The 27,164-nt window shown below is 41.3% G+C and overlaps 1 protein-coding gene across 2 annotated transcripts; it reads left to right on the forward strand.

Annotated features, from left to right (window-relative positions):
• Positions 1 to 6,836: 6,836 nt before the first annotated feature.
• E2F8 (E2F transcription factor 8) lies at positions 6,837 to 25,837 on the forward strand. Of its 2 annotated transcripts, none has more exons than XM_033927901.1 (13): positions 6,837 to 6,889; positions 7,423 to 7,541; positions 9,174 to 9,446; positions 12,003 to 12,159; positions 12,671 to 12,979; positions 14,735 to 14,896; positions 17,180 to 17,311; positions 17,713 to 17,916; positions 19,214 to 19,298; positions 20,267 to 20,780; positions 22,200 to 22,329; positions 23,798 to 24,174; positions 24,983 to 25,837. In XM_033927901.1, exons 2-13 carry the CDS (start codon positions 7,479 to 7,481, stop codon positions 25,169 to 25,171), a joined length of 2,595 nt encoding a protein of 864 aa, XP_033783792.1. In that variant the 5' UTR covers positions 6,837 to 6,889; positions 7,423 to 7,478; the 3' UTR covers positions 25,172 to 25,837. The 2 variants fall into 2 exon arrangements, with proteins under 2 accessions (XP_033783792.1, XP_033783793.1); XM_033927902.1 differs by having other exon boundaries at positions 6,856 to 6,874.
• The last annotated feature ends 1,327 nt before the right edge of the window (positions 25,838 to 27,164 follow it).

Below are 27,164 nucleotides of genomic sequence, written 5' to 3' on the forward strand. Positions count from 1 at the left end.
AATGTCAGCATCAAACAGTGTCAGCAAAGCAATGGGCTTCTGTTAATCAAATGTTCCTTCCAAGCTGCACATATCTTGGAACGAAGAACACGTGAGATTAGAAATTTGCACTGCATAGAACATTTGAGTAATTTCCACTTCTACAATGCATAAGTATATCTACTTGGTTGTTGTTTTTTTACAATTGGAATCCCTAGGCTTACTTGGTAAAGAGATACCCTTGCTGTAGAACAGGAGACTGAAAATAATTCCTGTATGTAATCTGTTGTGTTTTAGTATTGTCTAGTCTATTTTGGGACCCGGGTTCAGGCCTCAGAGGCAGTGGGAAGTAAATTAACAAGACAGTATCCAGGGATGGTTTGGAAAAGGCATATAATATAATAGGCTTATTACAAATAAAGAGCATATATTTGTTGCAAAGCAGCTTCAGTGTTTCTGTGTCTAAGTCTTGCCTGAATGACTGAGGTTGGAGTTTACAATGTTTGTTATAAGAAAGCAGAGAGCGTATGTATGAATGAATATCCTGTATTTCTGAATGGTAGCTGTAGAGGTGTGAAAAGCTGAGGAAGGGAGTTCTAAGTATGTAGAAAACTGAGGTGAATTGTAATGCAGACAAATCAATCCCTAGTGCATATACTTATGTGATGCCGAAACATGACCTTTAGTCTCCCATTCATTGACTTCTGGCGGTTAAGTTGATGCTCAGAGATCTACAGTAGATTTATTGAACAAAAGGGACATGATAGATATTTTTTGCAGATATGCAGAGCAGCCTGCTGATCCATAGGGAAGTAGAATTGATGGGTCCGGTTTTTTGTTTTTGTTTGTTTGAAGAAACTGTCCATCTGTTCTTCTGATCTCATGAATTTGGTGGACACAGATGTCAAGAAGAGAGGAGTTAATAGGGCTGGAACGGGCAATCGTATCCTAAGCCATGCCAAAATAAAAATTAGAACATCTGGGCAGGCAGGTGATAAACCTATTACAATTCTCATGGACTCCCCGGCCAAGTAAAATCAAGTTTACTTGCTATCAAATAATGGAAGAAAATTGAGGGAGTTGGTTTTTAGAAAATGGGGAAAGGGGCCCTCAAAATTTAATTTTAAATTGTGCTTTCTCTTTTTTTCTGCACAATATAACAAAATCTGGAACACCGATAACTTTCTGTCCAATCGTAATGCAGGACAGAAAGTTCCCACCATCACAACGAGACTGGAGAAATCTAGTAAATCCAAGTATGCTATTTTATTCTGCATGAATTGCTGAATTTTTTTTTTATCAATTATGTTTAATTTTGTTGTTAAAGCTGCTTTGATTCCTCAGAGCAGTGGTTCCCAACCCTGTCCTGGAGGAACACCAGGCCAATTGGGTTTTCAGGCTAGCCCTAATGAATATGCATGAAGCAAATTTGCATGCCTATCACTTCCATCATATGCAAATCTCTCTCATGCATATTCATTAGGGCTAGCCTGAAAACCCGATTGGCCTGGTGTTCCTCCAGGACAGGGTTGGGAATCACTGCCTTAGAGGTTAGAACAGAAGCAAATGTGAAATATTAATACAAATATCTATTATTGCAGAAAAGTCTTTGGTTCTGTATTTTATTTATTAATTTTTCTATACTGTTCTCCCAGGGAAGCTCAGACTGGTTACATTGATTTATTCAGGTACTCAAGCATTTTCCCTGTCTGTGGGCTCACAATCCGTCTAATGCACCTGGAGCAATGGGGGGGGGGGGGGTACTAGTTGAACTACCCAGGGCTACAAGGAGCAGTGTGGGTTTGAACCCACAGCTCTAACCACTCTGACATAGGAAGGCAAAACATACCCCCTCCGTTACTAACACGTAGCATGGGTTTTAGCAGCGGTAACTGCTCCAATGCTCACGAGCGCAGCGTTATACACAGATAAGTTAAGATGTTTTGGATTTATTAAGTCCATAATCTGTTATTGAGAAAGACATAGGGGAAGCCTCTGCTTGCCCTGGATCGGTAGCATGGAATGTTGCTCCTATGTGGGGTTCCGGAATCTTGCTATTCTTTGAGATTCTGCATGGAATCATGATTCTCTTTGGGGTTCTAGAATCTTTTGTTACTGTTTGGGATTCTGGAATGTTGCTACTCCTTGGGTTTTGGCCAGGTACTAGTGACCTGGATTGGCCACCGTGAGAACGGGCTATTGGGCTTGATGGGTCATTGGTCTGACCCAAATTAATTAAATGAAACCATTTTTAGAAAACCATGTCATAATCAAATGCAAATAAATGAAAATTTAAATAAAATTGAACCAGGCCTCCAATAACACGACTTCATTCTGATGTTAACTGTATCCAGTAATGATAAAAAAACGAAAAGGTTGGGGATTTGTTTTTCTATGTAATGCTTTGGAGAAACAATAAAGTTGGCAGTACATGTTAGTGCCACCTACTGGTCGCTGAGAAACTTCCAAAAGTATAGTTTTGTTGGAATTTGTTTCCAGAAATTCATGTAAGGTGATGTCCAGCAAGAATAAGTCGAGCAGAGGCAGCAGTAAAAAATATTAAAGTAACAGTACACATTATGGTATAGTCTGCTACTTAGAATGTCAACCCAATACAGAGGAAAGGAGGAAAGGAAAGGAGAGACAGGGGAGATATGATTCAGACGTTCAAATACTTAAAGGGTATTAACGTAGAACAAAATCTTTTCCAGAGAAAGGAAAATGGTAAAACCAGAGGACATAATTTGAGGTTGAGGGGTGGTAGATTCAGGGGCAATGTTAGGAAATTCTACTTTACGGAGAGGGTGGTGGATGCCTGGAATGCGCTCCCGAGAGAGGTGGTGGAGAGTAAAACTGTGACTGAGTTCAAAGAAGCGTGGGATGAACACAGAAGATTTAGAATCAGAAAATAATATTAAAGATTGAACTAGGCCAGTTACTGGGCAGACTTGCACAGTCTGTGTCTGTGTATGGCCGTTTGGTGGAGGATGGGCAGGGGAGGGCTTCAATGGCTGGGAGGGTGTAGATGGGCTGGAGTAAGTCTTAACAGAGATTTTGGCAGTTGGAACCCAAGCATAGTACCGGGTAAAGCTTTGGATTCTTGCCCAGAAATAGCTAAGAAGAAAAAATTAAAAAAAAAAAAAAAAAAATTTAAATTGAATCAGGTTGGGCAGACTGGATGGACCATCCGGGTCTTTATCTGCCGTCATCTACTATGTTACTATGTTACTTAACTTAAACATCTAAAGTAGCCCAGCATTGGGTATAAGCAGAGGTGGAAGACGCAGACAGATAAAATAATGGCACTTAGATAGAAAGCAGGGATCACTAACATAAGAGAAAATTGCACGGGGACTGAGAAAAGGAGCATGCAAAAGATCTCATCTAGCTCCTCCATTCTGCCTACGGTGCTTCATTAGTGATCCAATCAGATTGAAGAGGTCTACTATTTTTATTTCTTCTCCATGAAGGTAATCGCTCAAAAAGGTCGATGGCTTCTCTGATTAACTGCTGTTAATTATTTCTAGAGCGCTACCAGACGTACACAGCGCTATACAGTCACAAAGGAGATAGTCCCTGCTCAAAAGAGCTAGTTTACCCCCTCCTTTACAAAGCCACGCTAGTGCTTTTAGTGCCGACCGTGGCGGTTCATAGGCATTGTAGCGATTCTCTTACACTTAACTCACATAAGAATTACCATATTGTGTCAGACCAATGGTCCATTTAGCCCAGAAATCTGTTTCCACAGTGGCCAATCCAGGTCCCAAACAAACTTGAAACAAGTGCCTGCCAGAAAACCAAATACAGTAGTAGCAACATTTCATGCAAGCAGAAGCTTCCCCCCATGTTTGTCTCAATAGCGAACTACAGACTTTCCTTCAGTAACGTGTCCAAACCTTTTTTAATCCCAGCTACATTAACCACTGTTCCTACATCCTCTAGCAACAAGTTCCAGAGCTTAACTATTCTTTGACTGAAAGCATATTTCTTCTTATTGGTTTTAAAAGTATTTCCATGTAACTTAATTAAATGTCTCCAAATCTTTGTAATTTTTACCTGTTCTACATAAGAACATAAGAATTGCCATCTCCAGATCAGACCCTGGGTCCATCAAGTCCAGTGATCCGCACATGCGGAGGCCCCATAGTTTTAGTCCCCATATCACCGTATGCTTCTCAAGGGAGATGTGCATCTAGTTTACCCTTAAATCCTAGAACGGTGGATTCTGCAATTACTTCCTCCGGGAGAGCATTCCAGGCGTCCACTACTCGCCGCGTGAAACAAAACTTCCTGATACACCACTCAGGATTTTGTAGATTTCCATCATATCTCTCCTCAGCCATCTCTTTTCTAAGCTCTTTAGCCTTTCCTCATATGAGACTTCTATCCCCTTTATCATCTTGGTCACTTTTCTTTGAAGCATTTCTAATTCCGCTATATCTTTTGTGAGATATGGCGATCAAAACTGAATGCAGTACTCAAGGTGAGATTGTACTATGGAACAATACAGAGGCATTATAATATCCTTAATCTTATTTAACATCAATTCTTAGCATCCTGTTCAATATTCTGCTGCACAATTTATATTCTGCCAGAGCTGCCACACTCACATTACCCCTCTCCTCAAGTGACTTAGGGGTCATTTTACTAAGGGACGCTAGCCGATTTAGTGTGCGGTAAAAGAGGGGGTTAATTGGCTCCCCATCCATTTCCAAATACTGTTCAAACTCCTCTTACCTACCTACATGTGAATTCACTTTGCAGCCTCTTAATATCTCTCCTCACTTATCATTCCCAATGCTCCTTTTCTGTGAACTTTGCACTCATCGGGCAAGTCCCTCCTATCCATACCCTTCTCTCCCACTGCCATCGCCATACTCTGTCCCTTCTATCTTGCACTGAATGCCTGGAACAGATTGAATGAGTCATTACATCAAGTTTCAAGTTTATTATTTTTCTTGATTAATTGCTTAATCAAATTCAAAGCGATGCACATTTTAAAAAATAGTCAATAAGAAACAAACAGTACAAACTATAAATAATTACATTGGGTAAATTGCTAATACATATTTACATTACATAGGGTAAGATAGGGTTTTGAAATACATTTGGTTAAATAAAAGCAAAACAGAGGAAAAACACAATAGGGAAGACATTTAAGCATTAAGGTATAAACTATTAAAATTACTGACTTTAAAAAATTATTGAATTAAGTATTAAAAGCATCATTAAAAATAAATGTTTTTAAATTACTTTTAAATTTTATCAAATCTTGCTCATTTCGTAAATAAATTGGAAGAGCGTTTCAGGTCTGTGGTGCGGTTACTGAAAATATAAACTGCCGTCTGGTGTTTATAATTTTCAGTGATGGAATGGTCAGTAAATTTTGTTCAATAGATCTTAAGGTTCTGCTTGGGTGATATGGTATTAATAATTTGTGTATGAATGCAGGAGTCTTATACAGTAGAGACTTGAAAGTAAGCAAACAAAGTTTGTATGTTATCCGATGGACAACAGGAAGCCAATGTGCGTTTTTTAAGAGAGGCGTAAAATGGTCGAATTTTCTGGATTTGGTAATGAGTTTTATGGAAACATTTTGGATAATTTGTAGACGTTTGAGTTCAGTTAATGATATACCTTTAAAAAGAGCATTACAGTAGTCTAGTTTGGAGATCACTAAAGAGTGAATGAGAATATTTAATGATCTTGGACATAAAAATTTTTGAAATAGACCTAATCTTACGTAGTCTATAGAAAGTAGTTTTAACAGTATTACTAATGTGATCATGGAAATTCAGTTTGGAATCAAAAATCACCCCTAAAATTTTTGTATTATTAACTATTTGTAGTGGAACATTTTTTATGGTGAGAGGAGCAATGAGTGAGGAGTTTTCTTTCCATGGAAAGAGCATCAAGTTTGATTTTTTGATATTAAGAGCCAGTTTATTTGTATTTAGCCATTGATGAACCTGGTCAAGTTTCTCGCTGATCTCTTGAATGTCAGATATTTTATTAGTATCTATTGGATGCAGGAGTTGAATATCATCTGCATATGCGAAGACTTGAAAACCTATAGATTGACATAAGGTAATTAAAGGAGCAAGAAAAATATTAAATAATAATGGAGAGAGAATAGACCCTTGAGGAATAGACATGAGGCTCTATATCTAGCAGTATTAAAATCCAAGTAAAAAGACCACTTTTTGGGGCTCCCACTCACTCTAAAATCCATCCTATCATACTCTCTGCAAGAAATTGCCCAATCCCTATGTGTTCTATTTGTCCAAATTAGGTTGTAAGCTCTTTGGAGAAGGGGCAGTGAGTTTTCAGGATATCTTTAATGGATATTCATGAGAGATTTGCATGCATGAATATTAATTGTGGATATCTTGAAAACCTGACTGTCTTAAGTCCAAATATGGAAAAAGTAAGTAATTAAATCAATCCATAACCCTACTCCTCTGCCCTCCGACCCAGCCAGCAGATTAACCGTATCCATGACATGCTGTTTGGCTGTCTTGTCTGTTTAGATCGTAAGCTCTTTGTGACTCTTTATAGCGCTACAGAAATAATAATAGTAGTAGAATTCAAATCGCTTTTTTTGCTATCAGTAACTAACAGAAGCACCGCTGCTCTTTATACCGCGCTTCTATGCCAAAATCTCCCGCGCTATTGCCAAATCCCACCCCGTCCGAGTCGAGATTCAATTTACGCGCGCTGCCTCGCGCCCAACTCCCCCCAACCCCGCCCCCAAACACGGACGGCTCCCCATTGGCCGGCTTCCTTCGCCCCGCCCCCTCGCTGTCGCTGGCGAGCGGCTTTTTGAGGAGAGACCGGGAACACCGGAACGGCGAGTTCACGGAACCTCCTCAGCGGATCCCGGTGACCACCGCTCGTCAGTGGGCAGAGTGTTGGTTTTTTTTTTACCGTCCCGCCGTCTTACGTCACGGTTTCTCCTTCCTAGCGGCGCGCGGGGCGGGGCGATAGCGGCGCGTGACGTCCTAGGGAGCGGCAAACGGCTGTTTAAAGTAGCGCGCCCCTCCCCCTCCTTCTTTCCCGCCATCTCTTGCTCCCCCCCCCCTCCCCGAGACGCGCCATACTCAAAGCTCCGGGGGGGAGCCGTCCTCCTTTCCCTCGGTGCCGCTGTTGCGCTGGGGGGGGGGGGGGACGTCTGCTTCCGTCTCCCGCGTTCTCAGCGCTCCCTTGTCCGCGCCAATTTTTTTAAATTTCAGACGCGTCGGGGGTCGCGGGCTTTCCCAAGGCCCCGCCTTCCTAGGTGGTGATTGGCCCAGAGGCAGTGGGCGGGGCCCGCGCCCCGGAGCTGCTGGCGTTTTTAGCGGGTTTGAATGTAGCTGGTGATGGGGGTTACGTGGCTTTGGGACCTACAAGGGTTCAGGGAATTGGTTTAATGCTTTAAAATTATATTTTTATTATTTTTTTTAGGGCTTGTGTCTTATCTGTTTTTAAAGGATCGCAAATCGACTCTCAGTAGCTGATTTATGATTTGTTTTTACACAAAGTGCAATCAATTGGCTGATGAAATAATGGAGATGCATGATAAGGTAAGTTAGACGTGAATGCTTTCCGTATTTAAAATGCTGAGGTTAGATTTTGGAGGGAATCTTAAGTTAGTATCTTGATGGAAAGAAAATCCCGCTGCTTTTAAAGGTCTAAAACGTTTGAGTCCATCCAGACGTCCAAAACTGGGTATCAGACGCTTTGTTTGGAAATGCTTAAGGGGGTAAGTCAGACTTAATCGTGGTGAACTTGAAGATTGAAATCACTAAATACAGTTTTGTAATGAATATTCGTTGTGGACATCTGGTGGTGGTTGCCCAGAACGTGTTTGGGAAATAATCCGATGGCATATTTCAGTTCTACATCTGAATTCTTCTCTATTGATATTTTTTTTTTAATGTTAACTTTCTTGGAGATTGATTCTGCTCGAATTTTATATTGATTTTTTTGTGGGAATTGAGATTTCTATAGCATTTTATTTGGTTGTATTATATTTTACATTTTTCACATCTAGCTTGCCTCTTTCCAAATGCACTAAATTCTCCATCCCAAGTGCTTACAGAAATAAAAAGGATCATACAAAACATGAACCTCTCAGGATCCGCAAATGACCCAATTCCTCCATGTCTCCTGAAATGCTACCAATCTATTTTTGGAATCTATATCTATCATATGATCGGAATCATCCCCCAAAACTGGAAAGAAGCTACAATATACCCCAAAATCAAAGATCCTAAAGAAAAAAAAACCAACAGACTGTTCTAACTAAAATCACTGAAAAAATATTCAACCAACTATCTGACTTTGTAGAAAAAACTAATGTGCTGCATCCTAACCAAACAGGTTTCAGAATTAATCATTCGAGAGAACACTCCTTGATCGGATTAACCACCACAATCCTGTACCACCTTGATCACCGAAAATCCGTACTATTAATCTCGGCCTTTCCGTTGCATTTGATACCATTGACCATTTGCTCCTACTTCAAAGACTCAAAACTATAGGAATAAAAGACCTAGCTCTAGATTGCTTCACCTCCTATTTCCCAAGGTAACAATAGACAACCTCATCCAACCCCTTCAAACTAAACTATGGGATACACCACAAGGTTCCATCCTCTCCTATTCAACATCTTTGTAGCCCCTCTAATGACCCTAGGACGATCCATCGGCTTCGCAATCTGCTTACGCAGATGACGTACAGATCAATCGGTCAACCAAAAACAACAACAGATCAGCAATTGGTTAAATGATAACATGTTATTGCTCAACACATCCAAATCAAAAACAATGCTATAGGGACGTTATGTGTAATATGTCTCCTAGGGTCCATAGTCTAGTGTTGAATAGGTTTAAGAACAAGTCTTAAGAGATACTTAACAATTTGGATATTCTCTGCCGAGGGGGGAAGGAGATGGTTGGGGGTTGATGGTTGCACTGATGATTAAAGGGATGGCCTTGGTCATAACAGTCCTGATTATGGGGTTTTTATATTGGGCGAGATGAGAAGGAGGGAGTTGTTAAAAAGCACTTCCTCATAATTTTCGTATTTATCTTTGGATGCTATGTAAAAATTTGAAGTTAAACTATTCTTCGGTTGGCTGGAGAAAGGTCTTCATAAAATCTGTCCCTGGAAAGCTTTATTTATTTTTTTTTTTATTTTGTGTGTGTGTCTAGGAAAACATATTCTTTGAGCCATACAAAAAAACACTGCACACCCCTCTGAAGCAGTCATCTACCTCATGTTCAGTACTGGGAGAGATCCAACTTGACACAGGCCCTTTGACTACACCAACTAAGCCTATAGAGATGCCTGGGGAACCCTGGACACCAACAGCTAACCTTAAAATGCTGATCAGTGCCGCAAGTCCAGAGATCAGGAACAGAGAACAGCAGCTGGAACTGTCTAGCAACGGAAGTGATGTCCTGGATGCTAAAGATAATTTACACGTATGTTTAAGGATTTCCATCCATGCTTTGCTACTGTTATTTTTAGGATGGCATGATACAGAAATGTAAGAGATGTACAAGGTGATTTTATGTTTTGTTTAATTCCCCCATGTTTTAAAAGGGTAAATTAAGAAGGACATAGAAACACGATGGCAGATAAAGGCCAATGGCCCATCCACAGCATCCACTATCTCCTCCTCTCCCTATAGGCTGAGGCTCTTTACACCTGCATTGTGAGGTCATAGAGTATTATTGTTATAGAAACCAGGAAACATGACGGAAGATAAAGGCCAAATGGCCCATCCAGTCTGCCCATCCGCAGTAACCATTAACATAAGAACATAAGCAGTGCCTCTGCTGGGTCAGACCAGAGGTCCATCATGCCCAGCAGTCCACTCACGCGGTGGCCCATCAGGTCCAGGACCTGTATAGTAATCCTCTATCTATACCCTTCTATCCCCTTTTCCTTCAGGAAATTATCTAATCCCTTCTTGAACCCCAATACCGTATCGTACTTGAACCTCAATACCGTACTCTGTCCTATCTTCTTCTAAGAGATCCCAGGCTTTCTTGAATTCAGACACAGTCTCTGTCTCTACCACCTCTTCTGGGAGACTGTTCCACGCATCTACCGTCCTTTGTGTAAAAAAGTATTTCCTTAGATTTCTCCTGAGACTATCACATCTTCATCCTAAACCCTCTCATTCCAGAGCTTTCTTTCAAATGAAAGACTCGACTCAATTCATTTATGAAAAAAAAATGTGCATACAGTGGAACTATCATGTCTTGCATATTGTGACCGGGCACGGCCAAGCTGGGCTCAGCAAGTGGCCTTACCCGGAGCACATAAACCTCAGCAGATCGGTTTTGCAAGGTTCTAATGGTAGCTTGGTATTGGAATAAAGGAAAACAGCCAGTTCAGAGTCAGAGGTGTAATTTCTCAAGAATACTTTATTGAACAAAAAAATCAAACAAAACCTTCACTAGGCTCCTTCAGGTTTGGATCGCCTGGTATCCTGGCAGCATTTGGAACACACACAACAGTCAGTTCACAGCTTACTGTCTCAAAAGAGAAAAACAAACAAAAAAAACCTGGTTCTTAATGTAAAGCTTTCTTCAAACACAAAAACTTTCCAGCCTTGTCTTGAGGTAGTACACATTCCATGTTTTCTCCCAGCTGCCATAACAGGAAAAGATCAGCTTGTTTCCATACTTTCAATAATGGGCTGCTCTGTCTGTTTCCTCTATCTCCATATCATTTGAAAAGTCTTCATCAGCTAACTCAATGTCCTGCCCAAACACAGTTTCACCACTCTCTGTGACTTCTGTATCACCCACCTCTGCCTGGTCTGGTAGCCAGGAAGTAGACTGTGGCTTAATTCCTTGGGCTGGCAATCTGCAACTTGCAACCGGCTGACTGGGTTGGGAGCCGGTGTGTACTCGGAGGCTGGTGCTCCCACAGCTTCTGGAGCTGGCTCTCCTGCTTTGAGAAAGTTATTCCCTTTTCTCTCACTGCAGCTGATTAATCCTTCCTGCAGATGTGTTGGTGTAGCCTGCTCTCACAGAGCTCCTCATCTGGCCTAAACCATTTTGGGACTGATTGGAAGTGGCTTGTATTCCAGCCCTGCTCTTTCTTGCCCCCTGGCTCTAGGCCTGCTGGGAAATGCAGTCTTTCCATTAGTTTCTTTATACCTGGTTTAGGTAAAGCTAAACCAGATCTGCCCATTTTAGGCAGGGCTTTAGGAGGTTTCAGTGTTGGAAAGCTTGGCTTGTAGGGGCTGCTTTGGGGCTCTCCCTAGCCGGTTTAGGAATACTTGCAAGGGTTTTAACCTTATTTCCCTTCTCTGGCAAGGCTTCCTCATTAGGAATAGGGGCGACCCTGTGACAATATTCACCATAGAACTGGACTTGTTTGTGTCCCTATTATTGTCATAGATCTTAAAATTCCTTGTTTTCTTTCGTCAAACCACCTTCTGCCAGTCTGTAGCTCAAAGAAAGAAACCAACCAAGTGACTGCAAAATATCTAGTCTAGTTGTTTTAACAGTTCCACATCTTGGCTTCAGCATACTTCGGAGCAGAACAAGGCAGCTTCATGGGGTTTGAGTTTACAATAGAGAATGACACATGGACAAATTTTTCCCTGTCCCCATGGGAACTCATTTTCCCATTCCATCCCTGCAAGCTCTGTCCTCATCTGCACAAGCCTCAAATCCTTTAAAATCATAGGTGTTTGAGGCTTGTGTGATTAAGACAGAGCTTATAGGAATGGAGGACAGTGACAAAACTCACAGGGACATGACAGTGAAATTGAGTTCCTGCGGGAACGGGGAAAAATCTGTCCCCGTGTCATTCTCTAGTTTACAGTAAAAGTCCAGACAGTCCTTGCATGTGAGCCAGTTAACAACTAATATGAAAAAGTTACAATAGACAGCTGCTTGCACATATTACATTCTTAGTTTCTCATCTCTGCTCAAGAATGGTATCTGTGCATTGTAATATTTTAATATGTGCTGTCAGGATGTTGAACATAATTTTCATTCTTATCATCTTGGTAGGAACATTTATCTGGAGATGAATGTGAAAAAACACAGCCAAGCCGAAAGGAAAAAAGCTTAGGATTGTTGTGCCATAAATTTTTGGCACGATACCCTAATTATCCAAATCCCGCGGTGAATAATGAGATTTGCCTTGATGAAGTGGCCGAAGAGCTGAGTAAGTACAATAGATAACTTACGTGCCTACTCGGCAGAGACAAGAGTTTGTTTCTTTTTCTTAATCTATTTAATACTCTGAAAAGTTGGCATCAGAGTCTTGTATAGTTGGGGTAGATTTAAGAAAGTGCCGAACTTTAGGGCTCTGAGATGGATTGTATGTACAGTTGTGTGCAGAAGTGCTCTTGTGCTAGTGTAAGTCCGCAGTTTCACACCTAATTTTAGGTACGAGCATTTATGCCATATCAAAGGCTGGGGGAAGTGCTTGTGCGGAACTTCTGGACACGCCTCCTAAGCTGTGCATGATGGAAATTTCACATACAACTTCTAGAATTACGACTAAGGGAAATTCTGTGTACAACTGCTAACTGGTTCCAGCACCACTGGCTAATAACTCCAATTATTGTGCCACAACCCACCTTATTCTATAAATTGCGCACTAAGCATAAAGATAGATGCCCAATTGTATAGAATTGTTGGTGTCTCTAAAGCCCACTTTCCTGCTTTTGTAGATGTTGAGCGCCGACGCATTTATGATATCGTGAATGTGCTGGAGAGTTTGCACATGGTGAGCCGTCTTGCCAAAAACAGGTACACGTGGCATGGGCGTCACAATCTCAGCCAAACCTTTGGAACCCTGAAAAGAGCTGGCGAGGAAAACAGATATGCAGAGCAAATGAACGAGATCAAGAAGAGAGAGAAGGAACATGAGATGGACTCGGACAGGGAGAAAAGCCAGGAGATGACATCAGACCCCCCACTGATTGAGGGGCATGGCGATATGTGCTTTGTTGAACTTCCTGGAATGGAGTTCAGAGCAGGTAAGTTAATTTCTGTGCTGGATTTTAGCATATTCTAACCCTTCTGGGCACCTTGAAATCGGCTCTGATGAAATAAATCTATTGACCCAGTTATTTTCATTTTATCGTTCAACAATTTTTATTGATGACTTCACAAATATTACAAGGAACAGAGTATGCAAGATAGCACTTGTAATCCTTTTGCACATTATCCCACATGAACTGTGAGAATTATGTTTACGACCGCATATATAAACAGCAAAACACAGCACGGAACTAAGAACAACAAACCATAAAGACCATCAAGACCATGGCAAGACAATACAAATACCGAACCCAAATCAACCTAGATAGGGAGATTAACTACTCAGACTAACCCCAACCCCCACCTCAGTACTGTCAAACAGCAAAATCAACATTCCTTAGTTACAGAACCCTGTTCCCTGTAACGCCCCTCCCCCCCCTAGCTGTGTGAATCGCATAATATCCCAGCAAATGACACACATAATGGACCTAGGCGTTCACAAATCTGAGTCATTTAACATCAAGCTCTGAGCCCTATGAGACGGACTGTATGGCTCCCAGGGCCACAGAAACAATCTTTATAGCCCATTGTCAACAAAAGCCGCTTCCAAGTGTCTTGGTTTTTTGGGAAGTATCGTAAGAGGAGCAGTGTTGGTTTGTCTGGCTTAGCTGGCGAACTGTGGGATCACCTCTTGAAGGTTCTTGTTCTAGTCAGTGTTTCCTTGTCCAATCCAGACAATTACTTTGTCTTCTCCATATGAGAGTGGAGTTGGTGTTTTTTATCATTCACGGTTCGTTAGTTCTTGCTTGGCTATCCGTCAGACTGATTGTAGATGGGACTGCACAGCCCACTTGTACTACTGCCAAAAGTCAAAGTGTTCATGGTCTCCCCCTGCTGGCAGAGGAACGTAAACCCATCCGTTCTGTGCCAGTCTGGAGGGACTAAAACAAAAATTAGCAGGTAAGAACCTAATTTCTCCTTTCCTGACACTTCAAGAAGAATCAATTTGAAGCGATTTCATTTCAAATATCTGTCAAATGAAAAAGTAGAGGGGAAGCTTTAGAACTAAATTAACTGTGCACTTGCATATTTTTATTGCTTTCTAAATAAAGAATAAATATGGAAATTGCATGGTGCTGGCCCATTTGTGCTTCTGGTTTGGATGCCCTGTTTAGGCCTGATCACACAGCTGAGGCGGTGTGCTTGGACTCAGGGGCATCAAGTTGACCAAGGAGCAGTCCTAAAATGGTGCCTTTAAAGAGTGGCCCTTGCCCTAGGGCAGGGGTAGGCAATTCCGGTTCTCGAGAGCCAGAGCCAGGTCAGGTTTTCAGGATAGCCACAATAAATATGCACGAGATAGATTTGCATCTCAAGGAGGCAGTGCATGAAAATCCATCTCGTACATATTCATTGTGGATATCCTGAAAACCTGACCTGGCTCCGGCTCTTGAGGACCGGAATTACTTATCCCTGCCCTAGGGAGGTGAACTGGAGCTGCTAAGACACTGGGGAAGGAGAAAAGAGGGGTAAAAAAAATGTTCAGGGAATGGAAACTGCCCATCGTATTTGCTGTTTTTCTGCCCCACAGTTTCCTGGATTTCTACTACTATGTGTAGCTTCATAGCCAGCGACTTGGGCGTCTTATGTATTTAAAAAAAAATCCATGACTAGCTCAACCGTCATAGCGGCAGCCTAAAGCCCAGAGCCTTGTTTCTCTCTCTCTTTCAAATTTTGGTTCCCTTTCCCTGCAGCCTCTGTGAATAGCCGAAAGGAGAAATCTCTGCGTGTGATGAGTCAGAAGTTTGTCATGCTCTTCCTTGTATCGAAGCCTCAAATTGTGAGTCTTGAAGTTGCTGCAAAAATTTTAATTGGCGAAGACAATATAGAAGATCTAGATAAAAGCAAGTTTAAAAGTAAGTTTGAGTTTGTCTTTCTTGTTTGCTGTTTGCATAATAGATTTCTGGTAGACCTGTAAAGATGTTCGAAGAGATTGTTGATTAGCTGGGAACTGGATATACAGGAGAACAGCTGGGTAAACCCTTTTCTAGAGCTGATTTCCTCTGAGTTCTGATCCGGATTATTGAACTAGTGATAGCACTGGCTTCAAATGTTAGACCTGTGTCTGGGTATATTTGACCTGCTGATTCCAACAATGGCACCAGTTTTCTCCTATCAGCAATAGCTTGTGAGATACAGAACCTGTGCCATATACCACTCTTCACTCTGCTCGCCCATTAAAAAATCAGGATATCTTAATGTGTTTAAATTAATATCTTTTAAGCATGATGGAAACATATTAAAAATTAAAAGAAAAGTATACAACATGAACATCTACCTATTTCATACCAAAAGCACAAGTTTGTGATACAAACTTTCCAGTCATTCGACACACAAGAAGCTCCTTTTGTAAGACTTCCGAGAGTGGGATCTGCCAGGACAATCCCGCATAAGATTCCAACAACAGTCTGCCATCATGTGTGCATCCCATCTTCCTTGGTGTCTGGCTTCCATTGTTTTTAGGTCTTGGTGAAATCTTTCACCTTGCTCTTCGCTTAAGTCACCAAGGCTCTCTGGAAAGCGATCTAAGCGACTTCAACACTCATGTTACAGCCAAGGCTGTTGAAATGAAAGAGCAAATCCTCTACTAATTGTGTGTAGTTGTCGGCCTTCTTGTTGCCAAGAAACTTTTTCACAACAAGAACAAATGAAGACCAGGCACATGATTCAATTTCATTCATTGATGCTATGAGTTGTCTGATCTGTGGACCATCAAAATTTCCTGCTATATATTCAATGTACGAACTGTCTTTATTCAAAGCCTTTACAAATTGTTTTCATCAGGCCTAGCTTTATATGTAGTGGTGCTACCAAAGGTTCATTAATTACATTTTGTCCTCCAACCACCATATATTCCCTCGGAGGCTAATCTTTTTATGCGCAGTGTTCATGTTTGGCTCGACTATTCCAAAGGCATAAATTCAACCATATCTAAGAAACTAGAGCTGATGTAGTCTATCCAATGCAATTTTCTGAATCAGTGCCCCAAATAACCCCAGGGACACATCAAAAAACCTAAGGCACCAAGAACAAGAAATGTATTTGTTGGTCTGTGTAGTATTTTGTAGTCAAACTAATCCTCATTTATATGTGCTGTAAATAATCCCAAATAGTTTTGCATGTGCTGAGGAGAGCTAATGGTACCATAAGCCAGCGGGTAAAAGATCAATAGGTCAAGAAAGCGGATATTTGGTAATATGCTCTTCTTATTAAAGAAAATTCTCCAAATACAACCCCCAGTCACAGTTAATATAACCCGTGCTGCATCTCAAAAAGATGTAGCCAAATGGACTAACAGTGTGGATCAGGGAGGGGGGGGGGGTGGATTTCTATTAATAATATATATGAATGATAAGATATTATATTCATGTGGTGTATTTTTTTGTTGTATATGGAAACGGGAGGGGGGGTGGGGATTATATCTTTTTGTTGTATGATATGGTAGATTTTCAAGTGATATTGTATTCTAGTTGTTTGATATTTACTGTACACTTGTTGTGAATTATAAAATGAATAAAGAATTAAAAAACAAATGGACTAAGAGAGGGAGAAGGTCAAAAACTGATATTTTCTCTAATCACAACCCCCAATTCAATGGTGAGTCCTAAGACCACTTTCTGTTCTTTTTTTTTCTCAAAATTTTGTACTAATTTTGTTTTAAAATCACATTTCAAGTTAAATACAGTGTTGTCTGAACTTAACTTGAGAGCAGATGAGAGTACGTGCCAAGCTGATCACGTTTTGAGTTTGCAGTTCCGTGTCAGGGCAAGTTGCTCTCAAGGCGATATCAAATGATTTCACAAATCCCTTTCAACTGCGTGACTTGCTCACTGTTATTGGGGGTTGTTAGATCCCACTCCTTCATCGAGACCTCTTTTATTATTGCATGATCTTTTTATTAGAGGCAGCGTTTGCATTCTCAAGAAGTTCAGTTCACTTGTTTTTGCTGTTTCACCACTAAAGTTGAATGTTGCCTGATCTAGCCTGCATTTTGTGAGAATGACTTCTGTACCCTAAACAGCTTCTAAATCTATTCAAGGTGTGATTCCCCCTCCTGTTATATTGGGTAGCAAGTACTGCTTTGTGCTCAGTGATCACAGGAACCAAAAAATGATTATAACTTATGATTTTTTTTTAAGCTAAAATTAGGAGACTGTATGACATAGCAAATGTCCTCAGCAGTCTTGATCTTATCAAGAAAGTTCACGTCACAGAAGAGAAGGGTCGAAAGCCAGCATTCAAATGGATGGGACCAGATGATTTTCCAGATGGTAACTTTTTTTATTTTTCTTTTAAGCAAGCAAGTGTGTGGTGTGGTGCAGTGGTTCGAGCTACAGCCTCGGAACCCTGAGGCTGTGGGTTCAAATCCCTCACTGCTCCTTGTGATCCTGGGCAAGTCACTTAATCCCCTCATTACCTCAGGTACACTAGATAGCGTTTGATAAAGTACCTGAATGTAAACCACTTAGGATATAAGTGGTATATAAATAATAAAATTAATTGTTTTGCATTGAAAATGCTAGTGCGGTGGAGTTTGAGTTTGTGAGGATGGGGACAAATTTTGTCCGCAGGTCGTTCTCCAGTTTAAAAAAAGACAGCAAGGTTTCAATTGATGGCATTCTGTGGTAGTGACGGTGCTGTACTTTCTCATTTTATCTCTTTTCTGTTCCAGATACAAATACTGTTCCTGCTTTGCTCCCACCTAGAGCCACAGAATTGAAGACAGCCAAAGAACAGTGTGCCAAAAACCTTTTTCCTTCTAGTGGAAAGCAAAGCTTTACTCGGCACCCATCCTTAGTAAAACTGGCAAAACGTATCGAAAGTGACCGTAGGAAGATAAACTCTGCTCCTACCAGTCCCACCAAGACAAATGAAAGTAGGTTTGAGGTGAAAAGGAACCCAAAAGTTATGCCAAAATTCATTTTCTTTACCCCCCCCCCCCCCACACACACACACACACACACACACACACAAACATTGTCTAATAGACTGGAATATGGAACTTCTCATTGCAAACTCTGCTGGTTCAGGGTAGAGAATGACATGGTAACAAAATTCATCACCGTTCCTGCGAGAAACTATTCCCGTGTCATTTTTTAAGGAGAGAGGGAAGAATCAGTCTGAATGGGCCCAGCCGCTGACCCTCAAACCTTGCGTTGAAGGACTGAGGTTGAGACAGACACTAAAGAATGACACGGGATGGTTATCTGCGGGGACGGTGATGAATTTTGTCACCGTGTCAGGGTCTCTGAAGTAGGGTTTATTGAGTAGGTGTACAAGAGCTCTCAAAATAGCACTGAAAGAAATCCAGTGTGCTTGAAACTTGGATTTCCGTCTCGACTTTACATTTCATGGTAATTAGCTTACTTAGTAGCGTTGGGCTCCTTTAAACCCAGACTCAATTCCTGTTCATTGCATTTATGCCTGCTGTCATCGTACAACATAGCCGACTAGGCATGGCTATTTGGCACCAAACTGACTATGTTTAGTGGCTAAAATAGGCCGCATAAGTAGCAGGCCTATATCTAGCTGTTAAGCACTGATGCCGATATTCAGCGCCAACCATTTGAAGTTGCCTTGGCCAAAAATGAAATTGGCTGTTAAATGCTGGTCACTGAGAACAGCTCGGCATGGAATATCTGGCCTTATCACTGGTTGTGGGCAGGATTGGCTGGACATCGGGTCCAAAGTGGATAATTTTTACAAACCAGTTTCTGTGTTTCTGTCTCTTGTAACATTTTTACTCGGGATATAAAAGTGCACTTGTAGGTGTGATTATTTGTGCACATTGTGTTGTTTTCTAAAGATATAAGGGCCGATTGTATAAATGGCATGCAAAATTGTGCACTGTCCTGAGATATTGGGCGGCCTAAAGCGTTTACAGAGGCGTGATTCACATCATAGGTCGGTGCTGGAAATTAGACCAGGACGCGTGATTCTGTACCTGGCACCGTCACGCGGTTGGCGTGCGCCAGTGTATTGTTGGCTGTTTTGTTTTCCAGCTGCTTCCACAGGCACCTATTTCCATTTATAAAATAGGCTGCAAATGAGTGTTGGTTTTGCCCTCTCAATCTAGGTGACTTATTTTATAAAGCTGCATCATTTGCACGGTTTTTTAATTTTGATTTGTACTTGTGTGTATAAATATATACTCTCTTTTTTTTGCTGAGCAGAAAGCGACACCGGTCTTAAGTCCTTCCCAAGCAAAATGGCTCAACTGGCGGCAATATGCAAATTGCAATTAGAAGAACAATCACAGTAAGTCCTCCGGTGAGGGTTTGGGACTTATAGACCACCTTTTTCTAGTTTTTACAACCACACTTAAGCATCTGTCCCAATGGGCTAACAATCCATCTAATGCACCTGCAGCAGTGGAGGATTTAAGTGACTTGCCCAGGGCAGGGAGCTGAGGCTGTAGCTCTAACCACTGCGCCTCACTCCAATAGAACTGCTTTGGTCGTTCATTGTGGGACGGAGGATTTCCAGTAGGAATCTGTTTATTTTACATTCTGTTCTGCTGTAGTGTTTTGTTTTGTTTTTTATCCCTGTATCTTTTATCTTGAGATATTGGTAGTGGGGGGGGTTCCAAGAAAATGATCTTCCTTTTTTAAAAAGTTCTGGCCCTCCAAATATATATATATATATATATAAATCTTTCTGATTGATTATTATACACTTGTTGTAATATTTGAAAATGAATAAAGATTTATAAAAAATAAATAAATAAAAGTTCTGGCCACAGCTCATTTTAAAACCCCTTTCTCAATGCTCCATCCTGGCTTCATCTTACTTGTATTCAGATGCAGCTGCTGCCCAGTTCAGTTATGTCTTGGTACTAAAAGACATATTAAAATCTTCACAAAAGCTCTCATGTACTAATTACTAGAGTTACTGTGGTACTTGCCAGATCCCCTGTGTGGTCTGTTGGATGGACCTGGCTACTTGCATGTACATATCCACTATGTCTTCCATTTTTTTAACTCCCTCCTTTCTTCCCAACTGAAAGGACAGAGGAAGGGCCAGTGATTGAACACTTTACCATAAATGCACTTAAATTACAGTAAAGTTCCCTCCATTTTTGTTTTGGTTAAATTTCACAGTTCCATTACTTTAATGTATGGATGCCAATTGTAAGCTACTTGGATTGATTTTCAGTGCAAGATTTCACTCTAAACCCAGATTTTGGCTTTAATATCTTTTTCTTTTCTTTTTTTACATTTTTTCAGGCAATTGAAAAGGAAAGCAAACGCCCAGCTGTCAAAATCTACTCTGCCGTGTAAGACAGCTTCTCTTGAATCTTTGTGTCAGTCCGATTCCAGTAGTCCGCCGTCCCCTCGGTCCTCCCCACTTTTTCCGCCTGAGCAGCTCCTCCCTGTAGCTCATACTGAGCTTGCACAAGCAGTACCCGTGATGTTACCTTACACCCGTTCTGGCACGCCCTATGTGCTCTATATACATCCCTCTCAAGTGACAATGCCAAACCGAAGCCCTGAAGCCCACTGCAGCCCCTGTGCGGATGGGGCTGAGAGTCAGAGTGCCCTCAAAGGCAACTGTGAAGTGGTTATTGGTGCAATAGATGGCAGATTAGCAAAAAATCAATCTAAAAGTGAGAGTTTGGCACCCTCGGTGAAGAATGAATCCAGGCCAGAAAAATGCTTGAAGAGACTGCAGTCCCCGGAGGATACCAGTTTGGCAAAAATACCAAAAGGTGATTCTGCAAAGACTGATGACATTCTGGGGGTGAGTACAGCGTGCCAAAAAAGAGTAAAGGGCACAGGTTGAAGTAGAACAGTTCTGTACTTTGAAATACTGGATGTTTTATTATTATTTTCTTTTCCATGTTTTTATGTACACATCTCCCTTCATATTTGCTACGAATATTAAAAAAAAAAAAATCACGAATAACTTTAGGGCCCCTCCACAGCTTTACTTTAAAGCCTTGGTGGTCTAGCGGTGAAGCGGAGCAGGAGTGATCTTCCTACGCTCCTGCCTCGTGCAGATCCGCAATCAAAAATGGCTTCCTCCAAGTTACCACAGAACTTGTGAGACCGACGCAGCAACTTGTGGTTTTCCATGTATCAACTAATATTCTGTTTTCTTTATATAGCCTAGGCATCTTGATACTAAGAACATGGCCAAGTCGCAGAGGAAACATAAGTCGCCATTCCAACCATATCCAATCCGGGATATTATCAATGGGCACTGGGAGGACCCAATACATACCTTGGCGCATAATATAGGCTTGATGAGACCTATCAAAATTGGGAAAATTTACCCCTCCCTCCGTAATTGGCTTTTGTAAAGACACTAAAGCAATTCTAGCAATTTTACCTAGCCAAATAAATTTTGTTAGAATACTATTTAACTTTTTGACGTGATTTGAAGACTAAAATGACCAGACAACAAAAGGTAGAATTTTCAACGTATTTTGTGATTAGAATATATCAGAGCTGGTGTTAGACATAACTGGGGACCAGGCTATGCTTTAACTTCTCTCTGGCCAGGGAGCAGTTGCCTTACTTGCACTCCCCTAACACTAGTTTTCTCGATAGTGGAGGGGATATTATGGGAGGGGAGACGGGATTGGTTGATCCTTGTTCTTTATTTGCGATTTATAAAATGATAGTTGTACAGAATATTGTTTCTTTTTATACTTGATAAAATGATTTCAGTATAAAATCATAACTCTTTGAGGCTTGTTCAGATGGGATCAGACGGTTTGTGAGGACGGGATGGGGTCTGAGCTCTTGGGGACAAAGTTTGTCCCCGTGTCATTCTCTAATACAGGTTCTCCACTGGCATCACTCTAATCCCATAAATGCATTTCTACGGAGTGTCAGAAACCCAGCTTTTCATAGTATTGCTATTTAAGAATCCGTTTTGCTTATAAAATCAGCAGCAGCTACAATAAATGAATGTTATATCCCATCGTAGTAATATGCTGCATTATAAATGGGCTGTGATCGTACTTCAAAGCTGTTTATGCCATGGCTCAAGTCCTTGAAGTATTTAATCTTTTTGGAGAATGTTAGCTGACGCTTAACCAATTTAGCATGAAGTCTTCAGAATGTACTTGACTGTCATACGAAAAGACAAATTTGGTTCTTGATGGAATTCCGTGTAACTTATCTATGTGAACACTCTCTCTCTGTTTTTCAGCCACTCCTTCCATCAGGATACCTTATTCCTCTAAGCCACCTTGCCTCCCTTGGTAGTGAACCTAGTCTTCCTGGTGAAGAGAAAGCTGATGCGTCCCCAGAAAATAAACTCTTCCATTCACCTAGTACAGGTGTGTTGCATTTTTGTGGTTGACGGTTGCATCCTTGTTTGGTCTCATCAGGCCAGTAATCCTAGAATTCACAGTCCTCTTGGGGAAGAGGAGTGGGCTAAGTATTTAAGTAGCCAATTCATGGTCATAGATCATTGAAAGTAGCCCTAAGCTGTGCCCTAGTCTTCAGAAAGAGGTCACACTAGCCTGTATGTGGAAGGTAGGCAAGAGTTGATTGGGAAGATGGGCCTACTCTATGAAATAAACTTCTATAAGGTGGTACATTCCTGATGAGGAGTTGTGCTTCTCTCAGGCTTGCTGCAGGTACCCAGATTCTACAGGAGCTTTTTGGGGTGGTGCTTGGCTTGGATTGCTTCCTAAGGAATAGAAGGTTAAATTACAGCTCTTTGCTATAGGATAGCTGAGCCTGCTTAGGGATGTGCACACCCAACTTTCACAGGCAATTGATAAACGAGCCAATTATTGCTTATAATTGTCAGTGCTAATTGGCATTAAAATTTGTGCACACATATTGTGGAATTCATTGTGTCACATGTATAAAATGGAACGATCATTAGCTGTACAAAATGGCAATTATAAGAATTTTATTAAAATATGGGAGCCATTGACATCCTTTTGTAATGATTAAACGCCATTTTTCTATTGAAATATGCACCATATACACCATATACAATAGGGAGGGGGAGTGGTTCATATTGTATTGTTTATTTTAGTAATGATGGGAGGGATGAGGGTTTATATATACATTGTACGATACTGTAGGAAGATTTTCAAGTGTTCTTTTTCAAAGTTATTTATTTTGATATTTGTACACTTGATGAAAGTTTGAAAATGAATAAAGATTATTTAAAAAAAAAAAAAAAGGTTAGAGAGATTCCTGGAATTTGCACTTGAAGGCGAGAGCTGGTTTTAGTTGATTTAAATCCATGTGCATAAAATTGGATGTGCATTTCGCTGCTAAACTCTCCTACAAATGGCGTCCAGCTCTGAGCACGGTGCGCTAATTTTTATCAGTGCCCAAATTCAGGTGCCGAGTCCATAGTAGCCCAGCCTTATCAAAACGGCCCTGGGACTATTCAGGTACATCTTACTATCTGTGTGACTGATGGAGAATTGGCGCAGTGGTTGGAGCTACAGCCTCAGTTCCCTGGGGTTGTGGGTTCAAATCCAGCGCTGCTCCTTGTGACCCTGGGCAAGTCACTCAGTCCTCCATAGCCCCAGGTATGTTAGATTGTGAGCTCACCGGGACAGATAGGGAAAATGCTTGAGTATCTGATTGTGGATATATAAATGCCTATAAACTTGAGTTCATGACTTTGTTTTTGTATCTTTAAGTATTCCACTTTAGGTGGTTCCATTAGGATTCCTGGGAAGTTAATCCATATATCTAAAAATAGGTGAAGGAGTTAACTGGAAAGAGTGTTTATTTCTTTGCTTGACAGGATTATCTTTTGTTTCTCTCTCTTAGGAGTCCGGCCAATCCCAGCATCGGACCTGCCGGCTATCGCTGTCCCTTCTCTTCATGTGACGCCCTTGAATCTAATGGTTTCCCCTGGCTCTTTTGCAGCGCTGCCTGTACTGAGTGGAGCAAGTCCACCATTTGCCTCCAACCATTCTGCTCCTCATACACCCAACCCTGCAATTCTAAATTTCACCCTGCAGCATTTAGGCCTCCTCTCCCCTCAGATGCAGGTCTCAGCCAGCCCTGGCCCCGTGACCCTTTCTCCAAGAATAGAATCCGGTGACCCCATTTCAGAGGATTTGAGTGTGTTCAAACATGTTTCCCCAGATCCTGGACATAATCAATTAATTGGGCAGCCCATTACCATGATTGCATTACAGCAGGTAAGATGATCAAAGTTACATGCTTTAGTTTCAGCTTTTCTTTCAATAGTTTTGATTTAAGAAAAAACCCCTAAACATGTACAATTGAGATGTTAAAGCTTAATCTTCTAAGCAGACCCTTCCCTCTTTCAGCTGCTCCTCAAATGTACGGTTTAATCTGAAGAATACGCTTTTTTTCCCTGTTGCTATTTTTGTTCCTATTTTTGTTCAGTGGCATTAAGAGACCAGTTGGATTCTGAGCCAGCTGACGGGAATGCATGCCTTTTGCCTTTAATCTCTCCGTATTGCCTTGTGTCATTCAGTAATTGTTTGGTCCCTAACAACAGTTTGCTGGTTTATTTTTAAGTTGAAAGAAAATCTAAAATCATGTCCCTGTCGACAAGATAAGATTGCTAAGTTGATGTGTTCAGGCTTAAAGGCTTTGCCACCCACAGACCAGGCACTAACTGCCTTAGGGAGTTGCTCAGTCACTGGACCCAATTTACTGGCCTTCTCTTCATATGGAGGATGTAATTTGTGGATTTGTTACTTTTGCCATTTCTGTTATCTCCTTCTAAGTAGGTAGGCAAGTTACCCAGTTCCAGGCTGGAAATTTTGAGACAGTCCTGGATTTCTGATCCTGCCCCCACCAGTGCATTATGGGACTTAGAGTACAGGGCTTGATCCTTGCCCATTGAAATCGGAGCTTCTGCTCCCACACTGCTTAGGCCGTTACATGCCAATCTGTCTCCAGCTGGGTAACTTGGTATCTGTGGGGTAAGATCTGTTCATCAATACATTTGTTTGTTTTCTTCTTTCTTTCAAACAGGCTAATATGGCAGTAACGCCCAAAGGTTTACGACCTGCCCATGAAAACTTCTTCCGAACACCAGGAGGACTTTCCACCATATCTGGGCTATCCTCGCCTTCAGCAGATTCAGCTGCTGCTCATAAAATCTCTTTAGGCACTTTTATCCCACAGCGAAAACTTGAAGTGGCCACAGAAGTTATGTTTTGAGTTAAGCTGCAGAATATTTCCAAGTTCTGTGAGTGAAATTCCAGTGCAGTACGGTTTGCACACTTTGGGTAGCATGTGACTTATCTCTGGACAGACCTGCAGATGGTTTGGAGCTAGATGCTTGGGTTCCCTCGTTATCTATTTTTCAGGGAGGTTAACACTATTTTTTTTTTCTACTTCTGTCCTTATTGGATAGCTGCCTGGCTGTTCTTTGAGGCCGGCAGCAACAGGGAAGATACAGTTTGAGCCTCACAGTCTTTTTGTTTCCTGCTACTGAGAAGGTACCAGAGAGACTGGTCAGCTATGAGCTGGTAGTGTAGGACCTTTTCCCACAAGGAGCTCTACATAGTGGCAAATCCTACAGTTTATTTTTGTAATTATTTTCTCTTTCTTTAAAGCATTACTGTTAACACAGATGGGTATCTCTGTGCTCTTTCAGCAGATTTAAGAACACATTTTGCACAATGGCAGTACTGTGATGTATAATATATGCTATATTTTTATATAGGATCTACAGTTCTATTTTAATTATTTTTTTATCCTCCTCCCCATGTTCATATTCAAATGCTGTACAAAACGATTAAAAGTTGTTTAATCAAGATTATATAAAGTTTTTTTTAATTTATATAATGTATTTTCATGAAATTAAAAGAAATTCCTAAATCTGTTCTGTTGTCTCCCTAAATCTGACCACCACTGTTCGTCTGAACAATCTAAATGCACATTCACTGTTTTTCGAGCAAGAACACTTTGGCATTTAAAAAATCTTTTCACATGAGCAATAACTATCACCAGGCAAAGTGGTTTGGTGCAAGAGGGAATCCTCCATCCAAAAAGTCTTTCCAGCTGCTCAGGGGACACTTGGAAGCACATGTGTTTCAACAAAATGGGCACTCAGGGGGTGGCGGGGGCACTGGTTTTCTCTCTCATCCTGGCTCCAGAACTCTTCCCCTGATACTGTCTCCCTCCCCTTCATCCGAGGAGCTAATGCACAAAACGTTACTGCAGCTTTAATACAATGCAATACAGTTCGGTATCTTATATACTGCAGTTTTCTGCAAGGAATCAATGTGGTTTACAATAAGATTTAGAGCAAGCTCTTAAGTTACACTGTCATAGGGAATATTGGTTTAGGAGGAAGGGTGGAGGGCTAAAGAGTAACTATAGTGAAAAGAGGAATGTCTTTAGTTTCTTCTGGAATTCAAGATAGTTGATGGGTTGTCTTAAGTGCTTTGGCAGTTTAATCTGGTTTCATGTGGGTTTTACTTGCCAAGTAATGTTCAAGTGTAGATATTAACTTGCACATTAACTACCACAATCTACGTTTTAATGCAGTCGTTTGGTATTTCTTGGCCTTGCTCTCATTAAGGACATTTTTCACCAGGTTTGGAGTAGCATAGAAAGCTTCCTTAAGAGGAGTGGTCTCTAGCAGCACCCTTTCCCTCTAAGCTGATCACCCTGCCCTAAACTTTGTGCACCAGCCCTGACTAACCAACACCCCCCCCCCCACACACACAATATGTCCCCTAAGGATTGAGGGGGTCCAAGCTAAAACTCCCCTCTCTATCAGGAGTCCAGTGGGAAGCTTTAGGAGTCTCTTTTCTTTATAAATCACTCCTTTTCTCTGCAATTCACTTCTTATGCAAATTAGTTATTCAAGTCCAATGGCAAGGTCATTCAATCTGTACTATTGGGCAACACAATATTGCAGAACAATAGGGGTAGCTGGTTCCTAACACCACCCACCGAGTCTTTCACTATGACTAGAACCATCCCATTAGGAACTAGGTGGACCCGGCTAGTCCCTGTTTAACCCTGGTTACCTATTGCCCATGGGAACTTTGGGGACGGGTAGACTCTGGTGTAGCCCTCCCTCGAGAAAGTACTCTCATATGATGGAACATACATCCCATCACATTAATGCATGTGCCCGGGCGTTAGCTGCTGGTCCCAGGAGGCGCCTAGATTTTTATGTGTGTGTTATGTAAATTAA

The sequence above is a fragment of the Geotrypetes seraphini genome, chromosome 19, assembly GCF_902459505.1.
Source record: "Geotrypetes seraphini chromosome 19, aGeoSer1.1, whole genome shotgun sequence".
NCBI lineage: Eukaryota > Metazoa > Chordata > Amphibia > Gymnophiona > Dermophiidae > Geotrypetes > Geotrypetes seraphini.